We start from the raw sequence: 19064 nt of genomic DNA, 5'->3' as shown, positions 1-19064 counted from the left end.
TACTATACTGCAACAGTGCATGATGCGTTCGTATTATTTCTGTTTCCTTTTTTTTTTTTTTTGGCTTTGGGTTGTAATAAGCATCCCGTAATTCATGTTCATCGGGGCGTTGTGCTAATTTGCGCGACAAATTTGCCGAATTTGTTTGGCAGCTCAGGTTGCAAAAGAGGGTGCGGAAATTGGTCGGAAACTTTACATTGGGGAAAAAAGACAATTAACGACTAAATCGTGTTGTCGGACTACTCTGGAGATCAAAGTGAAAACTTTAACGTTCATATCTTACAAAAACATTGCATGTTAGGCATTGTTGTATGTATTAGTGCAGTGTTTCCCAAACTTTTTGAGCAGCAGCACACTTTTTGCGTTAAAAAAATCTCAAGTAACGCTAGTATCTGAAAACTATGTCGCCTATATTAACAATAGTCATTCTCATCAAAGTTTTATCAGCAGGAATCACATAAACCTCCAAAATGATTCCAAAATCAAATTTTTCACACTAACCTAATGTCACCAAAAGTTGATTTCTGCGGACCCTGAACAACTTCTGGTTCGAGTAATGTAAAATTAAGTAATTTCATGTTTTTAATCGGATCATTTTATGACTTTTCTCCAAATATTACTTTAATTTCTTAATATTACGCACACAGACTTTACGTCGCCAAAAGTTGATGCCCTAGAAACCGAACAACTTCCGTTTAAGTTAGCAAAAATTAAGCAATAAAATGACTTTCACAATTTGAATCTTGTAATAGCATAATCCAAGGGTGTCAGACTTGGGTTGGTTTGCGGGCCGTGTTAACGTCAACTTGATTTCACGTGGGCCAGACCATTTTAGATATAATATTTAGATATTTTTATATAAATGGATTAAAGGAACTGGATTAAAGGAACTGGATTAAAAGCCCTGAATATTCAGTTTTTTATAGATCTAAAACAATGTTTATTTTAGCTTTTTTTAAATATATTTTTAGATTTTCCAAAATGATTTTTGAACTAAAAACACAGAAAAAAAAGATTAAAAAATTACAATTATTGATTTAAAAGGGGAAAATCAGGACATTTAATATACATCTATACTCTTCATTTTAATTTGATCCTAAAACAGAAAGTCGGCACTCATAATTTACTTTCCCGGGCCACACAAAATGATGCGGCGGGCCAAATTTGGCCCCCGGGCCGCCACTTTGACACGTGGCAATCTATAATTTAACGTTCATCATGTTTTGATTTTAACCTTGTAATCATTCAATTTGAATCTTGTTATATCAATATAATTTTTTTCCATGAATATTGCATTGTATGACTTTTTGCAATTTCTCGCAGTGGTTGGGAAACACTGTATTAATTAATGTATGTACGCGAGTAGTGACAAATTTGAAACTCTTTAGGGTAAACGTTTTAACTTTGACAGTTCTAATGATACTGAAAAATAGATTTTTTTAATAACAGACAAAGACATCAGATTGCGCTCATCGATAAAGGTACTACATGCTAAATATACAAATTTAAAGACATCCAAATCATTTTTAATTAACAAAAAAAATCATTTAAATATAATTCTCAATGTTTCCCATGGAAAAGTTCCGACAATTTTTTTGGGGCGACCCTGATTTGACTGGCGGCTCGGCAGAGCTAGCACAAGTGTATTGCAAAACGTCAAAAAAGCTGCACAATAGATTTCAAAACATGCCACGGGTGGCGCTCCCCGAAAGAAGCGGCGGCCCGCGTTTTCTGCTACTCTACGGTCATAAAAGGTAAACATGGCATTTTTGTGTTCCGGGAAGAAGAAAAGAGGAAAAGAATTGAGAAAGACAGTCAGCTGGCAATCCCACTTTAAAGTCATGTTTTCAAAAGACGTGCTACACAGCGAGGGGGCGCCGACACTACGTCATTGGTTCTCAAACTCGGGTCCGTGAGCCGTAGCGCGGGCATTGGCGAAATAATTACAGGGACTTGCATTCCATTAAAGAAAACAATGGACCAATTTTCCAGCTTTCAGCCATTGAAAAGCTTGGATTTTTTTTTTAAAGAATGATAGTGTGGGATTTTGGAATCCATAATGGGTTGAGCGTTTCTAGAAGAACATGGCGTTTTTATTCGGTATAATAGCAAATTAGCCAATTTCTGAAAAATTAGTCCAAAGCCTCCAAAACCGCTCCCATTACAAGTGTTGTTTTTCTGAAAATGGCTAGCCCTCGATACGGTATATTAAGAAAGTGTAATTTACCTTTTAAGTGACTTGATGTTGGAACAAAACAACTTTGTTCAAACTACAAAGTCCATTTTTGAAAGATCAGTTTGAAGCTTCTAGAACTGTCCGCCATTTAACTATTTTGGGTTAACTAACATACAGTGCACGACAAAAAGCGTTTGTTCCAAACAAACAAATGTCACTTTTTGACTTGATCTTGAAAGAAAAAACAAATTTGTCCTTTAAAAGAACTATGAAGCCCAATTCTAGAAAAATACTGCCAAAATCTTTTAAAAATGCTTAGCATGTTACGTGTTGTTTTTCTCAAAAATGGCTAGCACTGAATTTAATTAAAGTATACACTATTACAAAAAGTATTTTTATACTGCAAATGATCTTTAACTTTGTAAAATGACGATCTGGAAACAATGCAACTTTGTTCTAGTAAGATATCGACTTTTTACCTGGACAAAAACCACTCTTCTTGTAAAGACTACTATTTTTCCCTTGAAAAAAATAAAGCTTTATTCTCTTAACATTACAACTTTTTTCGACTTGAAACATTTTCCCCATCCTGAACTGGAAATATTTTAGCCAAACCGATAATACCACAAGAGGGCTAAAAATTCTCCTCCCCAAATGGTTCCTGGACCCCAAAAGTTTGAGAACCCCTACGCCGCCCCGCCACGTAAAACTACCAAGCTACAATGAAACCCTGTGTACACGACTTGTTAGTAGTGTGTGGGGATGTGCTTGTTTTCTATAGAAAAAGAGAAAGGGGTGAACGAGAAAAGAAGGAAAGGGTGAGAGCGCACAATTTCTCGCACTTCTCCTCCCTCGCGTGGCTCAGTAAAAGCGAGAGTCCGAAAGAACAACGACGAAAAAAGATGTCACGTCAAAAGTCAGGAGACATTTGGCAAAAGCACCCGATTTGGGTCGAGAGAAAAGTAGGATGGAAGAAAGCAGGGGCGGGCCGGGAAACCCCGCAGGGGTGGAAAAACCTAATCAGCTGTCGGGGTTCAGCTGCGTCTCGATGTCAACGCGACAGATTGGACACTTCCTGCTGGTCGCCAGCCATTGGTCCACGCAGCCTTGGTGAAAGAGGTGCATGCAGGGTAACCTCCTGTGAGACATAAGGACGAGGAGTGGGTAGGGGTCTTTGGGGGGATTGACTGGTGTCTCGAAGGGGGGGGGGGGTTGCTTTTGAACCCAATCATGAAGCTTCGAGACAGCTGGTTTAAGCACACATTGGTCATAACCTGTGTTTTGCTAACATGGAGCATGAACGCAAAAGGACAAAGCCAAAATGAGCGATTTGGGGATGCTGGACAAAAACCGAGCCGATCCACTAAAAAATCCAAGTGAAGTCTCCCTGGCGTTTAATTTTTTAAATGCATCGTTATTGAAAATGTCCTTAACCTATAGAGGACAGCCTTTAATATTTTTCTTACTTGATATCAAGTAGTTTCCCCATTTTATGCAAATGTTATGAAAATGAAAATAAAAACTTGGGTTGAAATGGGTTAAGCTCATTCAACATTTATTTTTTTGTAAATGACCATGTCAGGTAAATTTACACTTTCTTTTTGTGAGGACATTTTCAGCCATCTGCTTGCCAATGGTGATGTCTTCAGTTGATTATATTTATTTCATATTGCACTGCAACTTTTGGTTTTTGAATGCAAATATATAAAAATAAGGACGCCTGTCAAAATTTCTGCTGGTTTTATTATTCTTTACTTTTCATAGTGTAAGAATTGAGTTGTCTTATCTTTTTTGCACTACAGAACAAAAAATACTCAATCATATTTTTATTTTATTTTATCAAGTAAGGTAACATAGTTACATTGATAATTGAATAACTAGGAAAGTAATTTATTTACTTATTGACAGAAGTTTGAAATTTGAAAGAAAAAAGACGTGATATTTATCGTGATAATTATCGAGATCCACTAATATATTTTTTTATCATAACAGTTTTTGTCTTATTGCCCAGGTCTATCTAGAAATATAGATGCATATATATACTATGCAGTAAATACTAATTTCCTAACTTCGAAATTGGGGAGGATTTAAACTAAGATTCTCCTTCCAATGTGCCTTCTTTTTCTATTGAACTTTGGTTATTTTCTATACAATATATATTTTTGTGTACATACGTTCAAGAGTCTGGAACAAATCAAATGCATTTCCGGAATTTTTTTCCGACATATTTTTGGGTGGAGAAAACATCCAGGAATGAAGATTTTTGACAAGCCACTGACCTGACGTCCTCGTCGTCCTCCAGCATGGACAAGCAAATGGTGCACTTCTCATCCACGTCCGTCTCCTCTTCTTCCCCCCCGAGCTTCAGATGCAAGGGCTTCCTCTGTTTTAAGAGCAAAGGGATGGCATCTAGAACAGGCCTTTCACAAGGTTTCCGTGGATGTTTGTGTTGCGCTACCTTTTTGTATTTGTGCGGGAACGTGAAGCGTTCAATGGTAGTCTGCACTGCACCTCTGCTGACACTGCCTAGCCGGTCTTCTAACTGAAGAAGCTCCTGATGGGGAAAGATCCCACTTAGAGTACTCACAATAATTTCCAATAATCATACTTGAGTAGACAGGGAGTCCTGAAGTTACAACCAAAGCCAGGTTTCAATATTAAAGCCAAAATGAATGTAAAAATATTTTATTTTATATCTAACCTAAAATACATTTTAAAAAATTTAAAAAATCAGGATTATTTACTTGGCATAATTGCTGCGAACTGTTTGAACAGAAGTACTTTCGATATGTTTATTGTTTGGCCCTCTTGAATGGCTTAATAAATAATTTTCTAACATGATTGCTGTTTTTGTCTGCATACATTTGCAAATATATGTCATACAAAATTGGTATACTTTTATCATTTTTAAAGGGTATATTGTGGCAAGTGTTAAAGATTATTGAATGAATTATGCTACTTTAATGTAAAATGCTGGTCTACTTACAAAGAATCCAAGTTACAAAACAAGTTCTGGAACCAATTAATTTTGTATGTAGAGGTACCACTCTCTTACCCCAGTCAGACACACGTTGCGTTTAAGGACAGCTGAGAAAACACAGCACTCAACACATCAACATGTGATGCATACATACAACCCAACTGTTCTTATCTTTAGATTAGGTAAAGTGGGGTTATTTTTAGATTAGGTAAAGCGGGGTTATTTGACTTGGCGATGCAAGGCCTGCGTGACCGGAAAACTGCATTTGGCAACGAGCAAGGCGTTTTCGGGTGTTACAGTTTAACTTTGGTCTAAAGACAGCATATTTTTACGGATTTGCATCAGAATCATTCTCCTTTCTCGGTTTGTTTTATAATGTTTAGCTTGGTTCTTCTGGAAATTGCTATTATTTTGGCTGAAGCTAGAAGACAGCTTTCTGTGAAACAAGTAGAGCGAAAAAGGCAAATGTACTCTCGCCGGTGTACAAACGGACAAGATCTATGCACTAGGTAAGCAGAAACTATGGTACAGGGGACTGAGTGGCGGATGAGGAACGGCCATTGTAAAATCCAAATGTCATAGTTTGAGGAATTACCGTAACTCCAGGACTCCATGCACCATGTCAACTATTAGAATATTTTTTCTTCTTTTACAAAAAAAAGTGTTTTACCTCGTAGCTCTCCCGCACTGCAGTGGCATGTCTGGAAGGGTTGAGACTTTGGAGTGCCAACAGGTGGAGCTGAGGGTACGGGTAGTTTCTGATTTCATGCACAACCTGCCAACAACAAAACCTCTCCTTTATGTTTCTGCTCTTAAGGGTGACAGTGGCCGTGAAGTGTCAGGCGAACAGTCTTTCAAACGCTTTACAAAAAAAACAAAAACAAATGCAATATATCATAGCACGAACGCCATTCTCTGCCACAGATCAGATCCATGATTTTCAACAACTTCTCTGGCATGTTCAGGCTTAGTCAGTTGAGTATTAGTTTTAATAAATTTTTCCTACTTTGAGCTATTTGACCAAAGGAGGATTCAAAGGGAATCAAATCAGAAAACCTAACAAAAGGTAGAATTTTGAATTCGGTCATTCCAAGCAACTTTTAGTTTTAGTACTGTATTTATTCGAGTATAACGCGCACCCGTGTATAGTATAATTTGTGACTAAAAATAGGGATAATTTTTTTTTTCACTTTTTCCTCAGCTCACACCAAGGATTGCACCGGTACTGGTAACTGGCAAATGCTGAACACATGTCGCCATGACAAAACATTTATTCACAACATATGGAACGGAAACCTGGTAAAACAAACTACCAGTGTGAACACAATTGCCAAATGGAATTTACAATTTTAAAACCTTAAAGTTTCATTCATCATCATAACATTGAACATTTTTCCAAGTCTGAATCATGATTATCAGATTCACCAAACTATTGAATCCATTCTTCTTGAGTTCTTTTTTCTAAGTGTGAGCACCGGCCAATAGAAGCGGCTCTCGCGCCCCATCTGGCGGACGAAGACAGGTTTTTGAGTCTACCATTATAAGGGCTGCGGAAGGAACTTTTTCACTGGCGGGGGTCACTATTTCACCGAGATTCGTGTATAACGTGCACCCGAACTTTACTTCAGTTTTTTGGTACAAAATTTTGCGCGTCATATTCAAGTAAATACGGTAGTTAATTTGAATTCATTGCAATTTTTTTTACTTGGTTGGTTAATGTTTGTTTGTTCACTTTCAGTTAGTTGTGCTTTTTCTTTGAATCAGTTTTGTTTGTGCAATTTTTTGGGCGTCGCAGAAAAGTGGATTTTCGATTTTTTGAGTTGAATCAACAAGAACAGCAAAATGAAAAAACAAAACGCGATGAGTACATACCACCTGTGCGGAGGATGCGTTCCTGGGGAAGTGGTGCATTCGGGGGGAAGCCAGGTAGTGCTGGTAGTGTTGGGGCAGCTGCTGGAGGTGGTATTGGGGATGAGGGAGGGCGGCGTCGACACTCAGATCCCTGTCGGGTGGACAGACGATTCGTTCAGTCCGTCGTCTGCATTTTGTCACTTTTGGGATGCTGACTTACCAGTCGGTGCCTTCGGCCAGGTACCTGGGCTGCTGTGTCATTGGGTGCGGGGCATGAAGCGCTGGGGAGTACTCATAGCCGGAGCGTAGTCGGTGGGGATTGAGGGGAACTCGTTCTTGGGTCCTCCTGTAGGCGATTACTTTGTCATTAATACAAGAGTTTGAAACTATAATCTGTTCGTTTTGGTATGAGAGCGCTTTTTTGATTGCTGAAACCAAAAGTTACAATATTGTTTTGTTACTAGACTTTCTAGACACATACCTAGTAATATCCTTTGAAAAGTGTTCTTACTATATATTCATCTGGGTTTTGTTTTTGGATTTCCTTGGTGTATTTTTTATTTTTTTAAGAAAACGAAGGACCCTATAAAACACGTGACCGGACATTTCGTCGCCGGACAGTTCGTCGACCGGACCTTTCGTCGCCGGACAATTCGTCGCTGGACAATTCATCGCCGGGCGTTTTGGTGCGTCGGTTTAACTTTGGTCTGAACGCAGCGTATCTTCACCGATATGCGTCGATATCTCTCGCCATTTCCCGTACATTGCTATTGTTTTGTCTGAGAAGTGGGAAAATGTGGCCCAGGACAAAAAAAAAATTGACAACTTTGCGTTTAAACAAAACATTGACATGATAGAGAAAAACAAAGACCGGGTTTGGATTCTGCACCCAAAAAGGAGTTTAAAAAAGATCTCAGAAGTGTGTTATCGGACGAGTATTACCTTTATCCAATAATTCCTCAGAAATGAATGTGGGTAAATCAAGACACAAACGTACCTGGAGTGCGGAACAATCCGCCGGTGCTGCGCCTCTAGAAGCTGCTGCTGGATGAGGTATTGCTGGTGTAAAGCCTGAGGTAGGAACGAAGGCCCCGACACATCCTGGAACTGCGGGGAGGCGGTCAGGGCGGCAAGGGGCGGGTGGTGGGCGGCCAGGCCCGTTTGAGTGGGCTGACCGGCGTGTCCTAAAGAGAAGTCGGTTGAGACGGGCGCCTGCGGGGCGCCCAGGTGAAAGTGTCGGCAGGAGGTAGCGTGGCTGTGTTGGTGCCTGGTGAAGTGTGCTCCTGCGTGGTAAGAAAACATTCATTTTGTTCTTTTTAAAGCATGACGGAGGATGGGCAGACCTTTTAGGTCGCCGTCAGACGGAGGCCACGTACAGTCAAACGCTGTGGGAGTTTCATCTAATCCAGATAAAAGCTCAGGAAAATCCTCTACGTTAGTCTCTGACTGCCTGATACATATGTCCGCGTTAGGATGTTTTCTTCCTTTCGCGCTTAAGGATTAAAGTGAAAAACAATCATTTGACTTAAACTTTTTTTTTGTTGGAACCGCCCCACTGCTCAGAACAAGATTGAGACCCTAAAAATGTGTGCTCCCCAGACCAAGCCCAAGTTAAGAATCATTGTGCTGTACTATTAAATTCACATGGATTTAAAACCTTGAAAAGTCTTAAACATGTGAATAAATGACTGCTGTCTCCAGCCGGGTTCACATTGCCAATGAAAATGATCTCACTTGCTCAACTCGCTAAAGATACGAAGGTTCAATACATAAAACGAACAGAGCCTCCTGCATCCCTATCTTGCAGAGGATATAAAAGCCCCACTCAATCCTCTCTATAATGAGTCCAAGCCACATAATCAATGAGAGTGAGCGAGAGTTAAGAGATCGGAAGGTTGGGAGCGGAAATATTATTTCCAAGTAGCTCACTGAGAAGCAGAAGCGGGGTCTGCGAAGATGGTCGTCATGGCGACACGTCAAGCAAAAAATACGCATGCTCGTTACGACACGGACTGCGTGCGACATCGATCGAATCCCGTTATTCCCAATCACCGCACCGTCAAGGACATAATACGATGCTGCGCGCACTGGCACAACAAAGCTGGGGTTTCATTCTGACAAATTTCCGAGACGTCGAACGGACTGAGAGCTGTTTCTAATAAAGTGACCAATAACATTCATCTGAGCAATTGGATCAGAAATGTCAGAGTTGGTGTTGCTGACTGATTAAAAAGTCAGAGTGTGGCATTGGTAAAAGGCCTTGTAAATATCAAATCATTAGTCTCTGGGCATGAATATTTGACATATTGCAGTGGTGCCTGCAGTAACAAGGCTTTAATCTCCCCCTTGGATCTGATTGGCCGAGGGTAAATCCCCCACCCGTGGACCCTACGCACGATGGTGTGTCCTCGCTTGAGTGACGGCTTAAAACTCCACCCCTGCTTGACTGCTGCAGTCTGGCATGAATAGCCCACTACTCAAAATCCCCCCCTCACACATACACATACACACACCGTCACTGCAACTACACAATCACACCTCCTCTTCCTCACATAATTCTTCTGTCTGCCGCAGCCTACTTTGACACACAATGCGTTATCTGTCTCCATCTGTGTCACAAAGGCAGAAATGAATGAATAATATCGACACTAACGACCTTTAAATAAAAATGTCAATGAGCAGGTGCAACTATGGTGCGAGATAGGCCTGCCGCAATAAAAAAATGATATATTGTCTGATAAAAATTTGCCGATATCCGATATTATTGTTCCCCCAAAAAAACAAATACGCAAATTTAATCACTAATGTAGACTAATTTTTTAGATATAATATATTTAGATATATATATATATATGTTTATATATATATTTTAAATCAGATTAAAAGAACTGGATCAAATCCCCCAAATATTCTGTTTTTAATAGATCTAAAACAATGTTTATTTGAGCTTTTATTTACTTACTAAAAGAAAATGTTTTCTAATCATTTGTTCTTCATTTCAAAATGAAACAAAAAATATATTTTTTAATTAGGTTCAATATTCAAGTGAAAAACAGGAATGATTTTTTTATATTTATTTTTAGATCTTACAAAATGCTTTTTGAACTAAAAACACAAAAGAAAAAAATTGGATTAAAAAAATTGCAATTATTGATTTAAAAGGGGAAAATATTATATATATATATATATATATATGATTTACATTCTCGGGCCGCACAAAATGATGCGGCGGGCCAGATTTGGCCCTTGGGCCGCCACTTTGACACCTGTGCTTGAGAATAAATGTTTAGTCTTAAATAAAACACATACTATATTAAAAATAATTATATGTATTTTTGGAGGAAAAAAATCAATGCAAGACATTAACTGAAACAAAACGGTAATTAAAAGCTTGCTGACTAAGAACGTGAAATTGGCGAGAAACCCAACGCCATTTTTGTTCTGTGCCAATTCGAGCACATCAAAAGCATTGATTTGATCCAGAATTAATGCCATTATAGGGTGGATGTCAGCAAATTGGAATCCAATTTCTTTTATGGCCATTAAATTGGTGGAATGAATGAATATCATTTGAAAGCTTTCATAGTAGTCTTGCAAAGACCAAAAATGGAATCGGAGGGTTTTGTTCACTGCTTCTTGCATCTTCAAGTTTCCTACCCTAGAATCTGGAAGAAACAAATTCCGATTAAAAAAAAATCGAGATTTACATTCATTTGGAAATTTGACTGTTACTACGGAGAACCATGAGGTGGTCGTATACAAAATGTCAAATGCGTGACGCCTTCACTTGAAAACGATCTATACTCCAAAGCGAGTGTTGCATCGACTGTCAGGGAGAGCTGAAAAATGGCGGCACATAAAGAGTGAGGGGAAATGTCTCAGTGACAGCACAGTGTGGAGGGAAGAGAGGTAAAGTGGGAGAACCGGCAGTGGGTTGGTGGGGGGTATTGGGCGAGCAACATGGAAGAATCAGCAAAAAGCACACTGAAGGTTAGGAAGAGAACTACAGTCTTTATTGGAAAATATTAGTATAAATATAGGCGTGGCACTGTGAGATTTAAAAAATAAAAAAATAACAGTCATTTGCTCCTGCATAAGCACAATAATACCATGCAAATAAAAAAGAGCCAAGGCCCGACCATGCTTCTCTGGAGGGTAAACACAACAGAAGCGGCATCCAATGAGTAGATGTGTATGCTTTTTACAGCACGGTTCGGTACAGCAGGGATATTTCTACACAAGAGAGTACATTGGAATCTGCTCTTCCATGTGGTGAAAAGAAAATGACCATGCATTAGAGCAGGGGTGTCAAACATAGGGCCCCGCGGGCCGGATGCAGGCCCGTCAGGGGGAGGTGAGGCGATCCGGCCCGCGGGGTGATTCTGCGTATAGTGGGTCAAGAGAATTTTGACACTGGCGCCGTAAAACCAGTTTTGTGATTGGGTGGGTGTGTCTAGCCTGTCAATGGCAGTCAAGGAGTTAACAAGGGGGGGGGGGAACTCTGAAATTGTCCGAAAACCAACAGAAAGTGACCTGAATTTGCCCCAGATTTACAGGCAAAGACAAATGAACAAAAGGTGGTGAGGAAATGCCCCCGGAATACCCCAAAATGTAATAGAAGTGACTAAATGGATTGGATGTCTAACGGCGTCAAAGGGAGCCAAAGAATTGGTAAGTGACCCCAAATCAACAGAAAAAGACCCCAAATCAATGGGAAGTAACCTGGAAATGCCTCCCGTGACCAAAGAACAAAAATTGGTCAGGAAATTCCTCAAATCAACAGGAAAGTATCCAAAATTACAAAGAAGTGACCCAAAATTAACTCTTTGGCTTCCTTTGACAATGATAGACCTCCAATTCACTTAAAATGGGAGGACTAGCTGCGAATGCTTTCTTGCAGTGCCATTGACGGAACCAGATGTCCAATCCGTTTGACTGGGAAGGGCCAATAGACTAGCGGTGTCGATGGCAGCCAACGTGTTAACAAGGATTGGCTGGCCACAAATTCAGCATGTCCCCCGCCTGGTGCTCGTAGTGAGCTGGGATAGGCTCCAGCACCCCCACGACCCTTGTGAGGATAAGCAGTGAATGAATGACCCAAAATTGACTCTTTGGCTTCCATTGACAACGATACGTCAAATTCACTTAAACTGAAAAGACTAGCTTGAATGCTCATGTTTCAGTGCCATCGGGGGCGCTAGACGTCTGATTCTTCGTGACTAGGAGGGGCGAATGAACAAACGTTGATTCGCCCCTCCCACTCAAAATGGATCGGACATATAGCGCCGTCAATGGCAGCCAGTGAGTTAACTTTGAACTGGTCCAGCCCACACGAGATCTAATTAGAATAATCAAAATGGGTTTGACATCCCTGCATTAAGAGGATCTAGTCATAAAACAACATGAGGTAGAAAACAAATAATTGAGGAGGGGGGAAAAAAACGGACATTTTGATTTGAGTTCTTGTACCAAAGGAGCTCTACAGCAGTGCAGGAAACACATCTCTGTAAAATGGATAGCATTTTGACGCAGGGTTTGCATGGCCAAAACATCGAAGGGGGCTTCGATGAGCAGTCTATCGTGCAAATCGGATGTGGGAACTGACAGAAATGGGCGGGGATGTTAGATAAAGACACGCCCACATTGAAAAAGGAATGCAACATAAACATATTTGTATGTATTTACAAAGATAATGAAGCTCACTTTGACTGGCACAGCCAAGCCCGCAACGTGGGAAGTACAAGTACACAAATATTATATAACATGCTGTGTATATATCATTTTTTGCATTAAGCATTAATATTATTATTATTTAAAAATGATCATGTTTCACTGCCATTAGCGACAAGTGATTCATAATGGATAAGATTGCTTTTTAGTTAATGCTTTAAAAAAAAAACGTAAACAAATACGAATTAAAAATCCAATATTCATATGTATGGACACATTTATCAAACTCAACTTTATTTCACCATTTCATATAATTTTGATTTTTTTATTTCATTTTAAAGAATTGATTTAATTTTCTTAATTAAAAAAAACTTATGAAAACAACATGTAAATAACAATATTGTTTTGCATTTCAATCAATTTTAATTAGATTGTGCTTAACCAAATGAATATGTGTGGCTCCAGTTTTTACCTAGGTCAACAATGTCTTGTGTGTCTGTCTTGTTACTTCAACCAAGAAATTTCCCGAATACGGGATGAAATAAAGTTCTAATCTAATCTAATCTTATACAATAGGGTGATGACCACTACTATAATTTGAATTTAATTAATTATTTATTCATTTTTACCAAATTCTTGGACAAAAGTCATAGAACAAAAATAAATGAGATATAGAATTTGTTTCAATGGGGTAAAATACCCTAATGATAATGTTATATTTTTTCGGTAATTAAAATGGAACCAACTGTTGTATAGAAAACTTTTTTCTTAGATCATAAAAAAGATTTGGGTATAATAGTTTTTACGGCTGAATCATAAAAAAAATATACCTCAATGTTCATCATTAACTAATTTGCTGCCATTGACAGAGATTCCATTTACAATGAGACGATTGGAAGCCAGTGAATTGGCGGTGCATTTTCAACACATTTTTTGACTGATAAACTACAATTTTTGCTTTCTGGTCATGCCTTAATAATTCTTTATCAATCGTAATGCGAGGCTAAAAACTGAAAATAAGATACAAAATGAATGCACAAATATGCAAGAAATTTTGGCATGGACAGGTGAGCAGTAAAGATGTGAGCATTATTATCTTTGTGAAGTAGATTGCAGCTTTTGGGATGATACCGTGTTCAATTGGCATCAATTTGACATATTTAGAGGGTTTCGAGAATAGCCAGCTCGATCAAGCAATCCTCGGTTCGCTGTGATCGGAACATCGTTTGGAGGAGGGAGGAGACGGGGGGGATGCTTTTCAGGGCTGGGGGCCAAAATGTATCCACTTTACAGAAATTTACAGCAGAATGTCATCTACAAACACATAAAATGGAAGAATCACAATGTCTAGTAGCTAGCGTTGGTTATTCGCTAAAGACACTTATGTATGTAAATCAAGACTTTGAGAGGTGTTAGTTTCTACCAAATTGTTTTAGGGCCACACTGAAGACAATTTCTTTTTTTTGATAAGATTTATTTGAAGCAAGGAAAGACGTTTCAGTTTGTGGACAGTAGTCAGATTATGAGCCAAAAATATGTCGTTTTGAAATAAAGCTGTTGTATTATTTTAAGATTTCATTGGACTGTTTATCTCAATTGGGTGACAGCAGAGGAATGGGATTTTTAGATAAGATTTACGAATTTATAAATGTAATATTAGGACCAAACTCAAAGGCATGACTTTTTTTTACATCATGCATTACTTTATTTTTAAAACAGCAAAAATGTTTAGAATCTTGGACATCTTATGACTTCATAATACGCAATTTTGTCATCATAAATTTCAACTTTATTCTCATGATAGTAGTCTTTCATATAGTATTGCAACCAAAAACGATTAATAATCTTAATTTAACTAATTGCCAGCAATCCATTCGAAGTGCAAGGGTTGGCTGCTTCCACATTCGTTCTGCCAATTCAAATGGATTAGATGTCTACTAGTGATAAACTATATTTAAACTTGTTAAAATTCACAGCAAAACGATAAAAATAGTTTTTCTGTTTATTACTTATCATAGAATAGCGGAGATTAACGTCCCGATAATTGTTGATATTCACATTTGGGAATTTACCGTATTTATTTGAGTATAATGTGCTAAATTTGTACCAAAAAACTGAAGCAAAGTTCGGGTGCACGTTATACACAAATCCCGGTGAAACACTGCCCTTTGCTGGTGAAAAAGTCCCCTTCCGCAGCCATTATGTGTAATGGGAGACATAAAAACCTGTCTTTGTCCGCCAGATGGAAATAATCTATACCTTCTTTTACAAAAGCCTACAATAGCCTTCGGCAAGTTTATAGGGTAATAGTAGGGGTAAAAAAAAAAAAAAAAACGAGTCCACCCAGGAAGCGCTACCCTTGCTCAAGAAGAATAGAAACAATTGTTTGGTAAATCTGATGATGATGCATCAGACTGAAACATTTTTAATATTATGATGATGACTTAGACCAGACCTGGGCAATTAATTCCACAAAGGGCCGCAGTGCGTGCAGGTTTTCATTCCAACCAATCTGGTATCTTAAAAGTGGAATCAGTGGATTGCAGTCAGGTGCTTCATGTTTCAGCAGAAATCTAATTAGTTAAACTGTCTGTGCTGGATCAGTTGGAACAAAGACCTGCACCCACAGCGGCCCTCGAGGTCTGAATTCGACTAAGGATTTAAAATTGTAAATCCCATTTGAGAATTGTGTTCATATTGGTAGTAGTTTGTTTTACCAGGTTTCCGTACCATATGTTGTGAATAAATGGCGACATGTGTTGGCATTTGCCAGTTACCAGCTGAGAACAGGTGGAAAAAAAATCTATCAATCTTTAGTTCACAAATTATGGGTGCGCGTTATACTCGGAAAATAAATTATAACAATTTTTAGTCAGAAATTTTGGGTGCGCATTATACATGGGTGCGCGTTATACTCGAATAATTAACATTAAGGGCTGGCTTTTGTAAAAGAAGGTAGATTATCGCCATCTGGTGGACAAAGACCGGATTTATGTCTCTCATTACACATAAGGGGCATTTTCACCAGCAGAGGGCAGTGTTTCGTTGGGATTCGTGTATAACGCTCACCCGACCTTTGTTCCAGTTTTTTTCGCCTTCTACCCGAATAAATCCGGTTAATACGGTATTATTTTTTTTGCATCTTTACCTTGTTATCGTTGAATCTTCTACTCATATCCTTTTAAATTTTGCACTTGATATTCCGACTTCAATCTGGTGGTAAGCGTTATGATTGCCCTTTGCATGTGGCCATAAATTCCTTGGTAAGAAACACAACAGGAGATATATATTTATAATTTAGGTCTTTGCATACCTGTCAACCTCTGCCGATAACTGCCCTTATAAATGATTATGATTCCCCTTACAAACCCCCCAAAAACCTTACAAACACCGTACGACTCGTACGGTGTTTGTAAGGTTTTTGGGGGGTTTTCTAAGGGGAATCATAATCATAAGGGCAGTTATCGGCAGAGGTTGACAGGTATGTCTTTGTCGGGTTTTTTGCCAATGTTATCTTAAGATGAAAGAGGAAGGAGAAGAAAGATGAAGAAAAGGCAGAAGAAAGAGGTTGGTTTTGTTCCCTCCACAAAAATAACAGATGCAAAGAGAAAAAACAGGCAGAGGCCGTACACGGGCAGACAGCAGCAGATGATCGTTAGCTACACAATGGAGAGGAGAGGGGACACAAAGGTCTGAGAAATGCGGAATGTGGAGCCAGCCTCGATACTATGGAACAGGGGAAAAAAGAAAACACAAATAAAAGCACAATGAAATCATCGGTGCCACACTTGTATGCATGTAGTAGTAGCTTAGATGACAAAAGCCTCCCCTCGTTACCATTACGATATTTTCAACCCCTACTGCTATTTTCACTGGCGTATTTTTAATCATTTAAATGACGCAAGTGGACGCCGCTGGTAAACCGATGCATACCCGTCACTTCTCATTTTTGGAGCGGGGTGAACAACCAGCGAGCCCCGCTTATAAAAATGTTGTCGTTGAGATTGACCGGTACGACCATTCGCAGTTTTTTTTAAATCCAAACGAAATAGCCAAACGAATCATTTTTGCCTGAACAGGCTAGCAACGCAGCTAATGTGGCCGCGTCTTGTTGGCTAGCAGGTGTCAGCTGTTGACATGATTTTAACGCCGAAAATATATTTATATTTTTAGTGAGGGCGGGGGAGTTGCTCAATTTATATTGAAATGAAAGTATGATCGAAACGGTGTTACGTGTGTTCGTACCTCTATTTCTCACCGAACCGAAGACGGGAAGAACCAGATATCCGACATGGACCAACACCATCCTGCGTCCTCCTTCTTTGTTGAGGCGAGGCAGACAGATGGTCCATGGAAGTGATCCCCTCCAGTCGCCCCCCTTTGCCAGTCTGAACACGAGCCTCACGCAAACACACACACAGCTCCTCACTGCAAAGATAATATATCTACCAATCAGCGCACCCGGCGCATAACCCTGTACCAATGCGCTGTCATTCTTTTGGCTTTCTCATCCGGTTGAACCAATGGCAGCGCTCGATCCTCTCCATCATAGACAAGACAAATCCTCGGTTTACGATGCAATTCAGTTCGCATGGAGGGGGCATGAACAGAATTTCAAAACAAAATATTATGTGTGGAGATTTGTAGGTCATGAAACATTTCTCCCCGAAATATTGGCATATATAAATAATCTGATCCAGGATGTGAAATGTTCAATCTGATCCAGGATGCGAAATGTAGTTGGATGGTGGTATGGGTCTTCGGGTGTAAAGGGGGCACGGGTGGACGAAGGCAGGTTTTCAAAATAATATATGCCGATCCTTGGGATAGAAATAATAGGATCAGAATTATATTATATAATATTAATATTATTTTAATTATTTTAATTATCTTAATTATTTTAATTATATTATACTATATTATACTATATTATACTATATTATACTATATTATATGATATTATATGATATTATATTATATTATACTATATTATATTATATTATATTATACTATACTATATTATATTATATTATATCATATCATATAATATCATGTTATATCATATTGTATTATATTATATTAATTATATTATGTTATGTCATATCATGTCCTATCATATGATATGATATGAGATATATGATATGATATGAGATATATGATATGCTATGATATTATATCATCATATCATATTATTTATTTTTTATTATATTATATATGATATTATTATTATATTATATTTAGTATTATTTGTAGGTATTTCTGAACCCAACCACATTTTATCTGTGACTCTGCCACTGTAAACCTGTCAATCAAGTTTCATCAGTTCGAACCCATGGTACATGTCACAACCCTGGCACAATCTCACAGAAAACTCCAAAAACTAGAATGCAAACAGCCTAAAAGTGTCTCCCGAGTGCCTTGAGTCATTGGCCTGGGGGTTGAAGAAACAGATGGGCACAGGAGAGCAAGAGGGGGGTCACTAAACTCTCAGTCCCATATGTCGCCGTTACTCTTCCCAGACTCCCGCCTTGAGCCTGCAGTGAAATAACAAAGAACTCTTGTGGCACAACACACATACACACACACACACACAACCCTAATGGATAACTGTAAGTGCATATATCAAATCACTTTTAAATGCAGTGCTTTAGGACCGGGATGTCAATCCAGCAGCGGAACAAGGCCCCCACTCCTGGTTTTAAAAAAAAATAGAAAAATATCTACTTCTGAGATTTAAAAAAAAAGTTAAACATTACTTGTTGTGGGGACATGGATTGGAAAATAAAAAAATAATGCTGGTTGGGTATATCATTCAAGATATTTAATGTTAACATTTGATTACGCAAAAAAAATTCTTGGCTCAAAAGCACCCAGTACAGATTGACCCGACACACTTTCGTGGTAGTGATGCATATAAGCCATCCCCGCGTATAAGCCGCCCCCTTAAAATGTCCTTAAAATCGTTGAATGTTACAATTTCTCGTGTATAAGCTGCCCCCTGATTCTCAATTTTCACCTCCATATTCATGGTTTTAATAGGGAGTACAAATGTGTTACTTTGAAGGGAAAATCTTAAGAAAAATCATCGCACATGGTATTTCTGACATACTGTATGAATCAAAAGCACATTATTAGGGTCAATATCATACAGAAGTTAGTAATTCATCGCGTAATGGTTGTTTTCTCACTACAAAACAGAAAATAACCAACAAATAGTAAATGTTACTTTGCCAACATGAGTTTAGCAAGTCTTGTGAGCATGTAAGCCGTACCTTTGATTCAGTCATCATTTTTGGAGTTACAAATATGGCTTATATGCGAGAAAATACGGTATATTGTGCATCATAGGGGTAAAAAGGCTCATGTTACTCAACCCCTTCTAAACGT

At 38.7% G+C, this 19064-nt stretch overlaps 1 protein-coding gene across 5 annotated transcripts; it reads right to left on the bottom strand.

The window, feature by feature from the left end:
* Positions 1-1504: 1504 nt before the first annotated feature.
* Positions 1505-17139, bottom strand: ark2ca (arkadia (RNF111) C-terminal like ring finger ubiquitin ligase 2Ca). Of its 5 annotated transcripts, none has more exons than XM_077622862.1 (8): positions 16923-17139; positions 8005-8290; positions 7228-7353; positions 7032-7158; positions 5827-5931; positions 4635-4730; positions 4456-4559; positions 1505-3314 (listed from the first exon to the last, which is right to left on the bottom strand). In XM_077622862.1, exons 1-8 carry the CDS (start codon positions 16981-16983, stop codon positions 3197-3199), a joined length of 1023 nt encoding a protein of 340 aa, XP_077478988.1. In that variant the 5' UTR covers positions 16984-17139; the 3' UTR covers positions 1505-3196. The 5 variants fall into 5 exon arrangements, with proteins under 5 accessions (XP_077478988.1, XP_077478991.1, XP_077478989.1 ...); XM_077622865.1 differs by having other exon boundaries at positions 7029-7158; positions 8005-8191; XM_077622863.1 differs by having other exon boundaries at positions 4635-4727; positions 7029-7158; positions 16923-17138.
* Between the last annotated feature and the right edge of the window lie 1925 nt (positions 17140-19064).

This window comes from Stigmatopora argus, chromosome 16 (genome assembly GCF_051989625.1).
Source record: "Stigmatopora argus isolate UIUO_Sarg chromosome 16, RoL_Sarg_1.0, whole genome shotgun sequence".
In the NCBI taxonomy this organism is placed as follows: Eukaryota; Metazoa; Chordata; class Actinopteri; order Syngnathiformes; family Syngnathidae; genus Stigmatopora; species Stigmatopora argus.
This window is presented reverse-complemented; position numbering and strand designations above follow the sequence as displayed.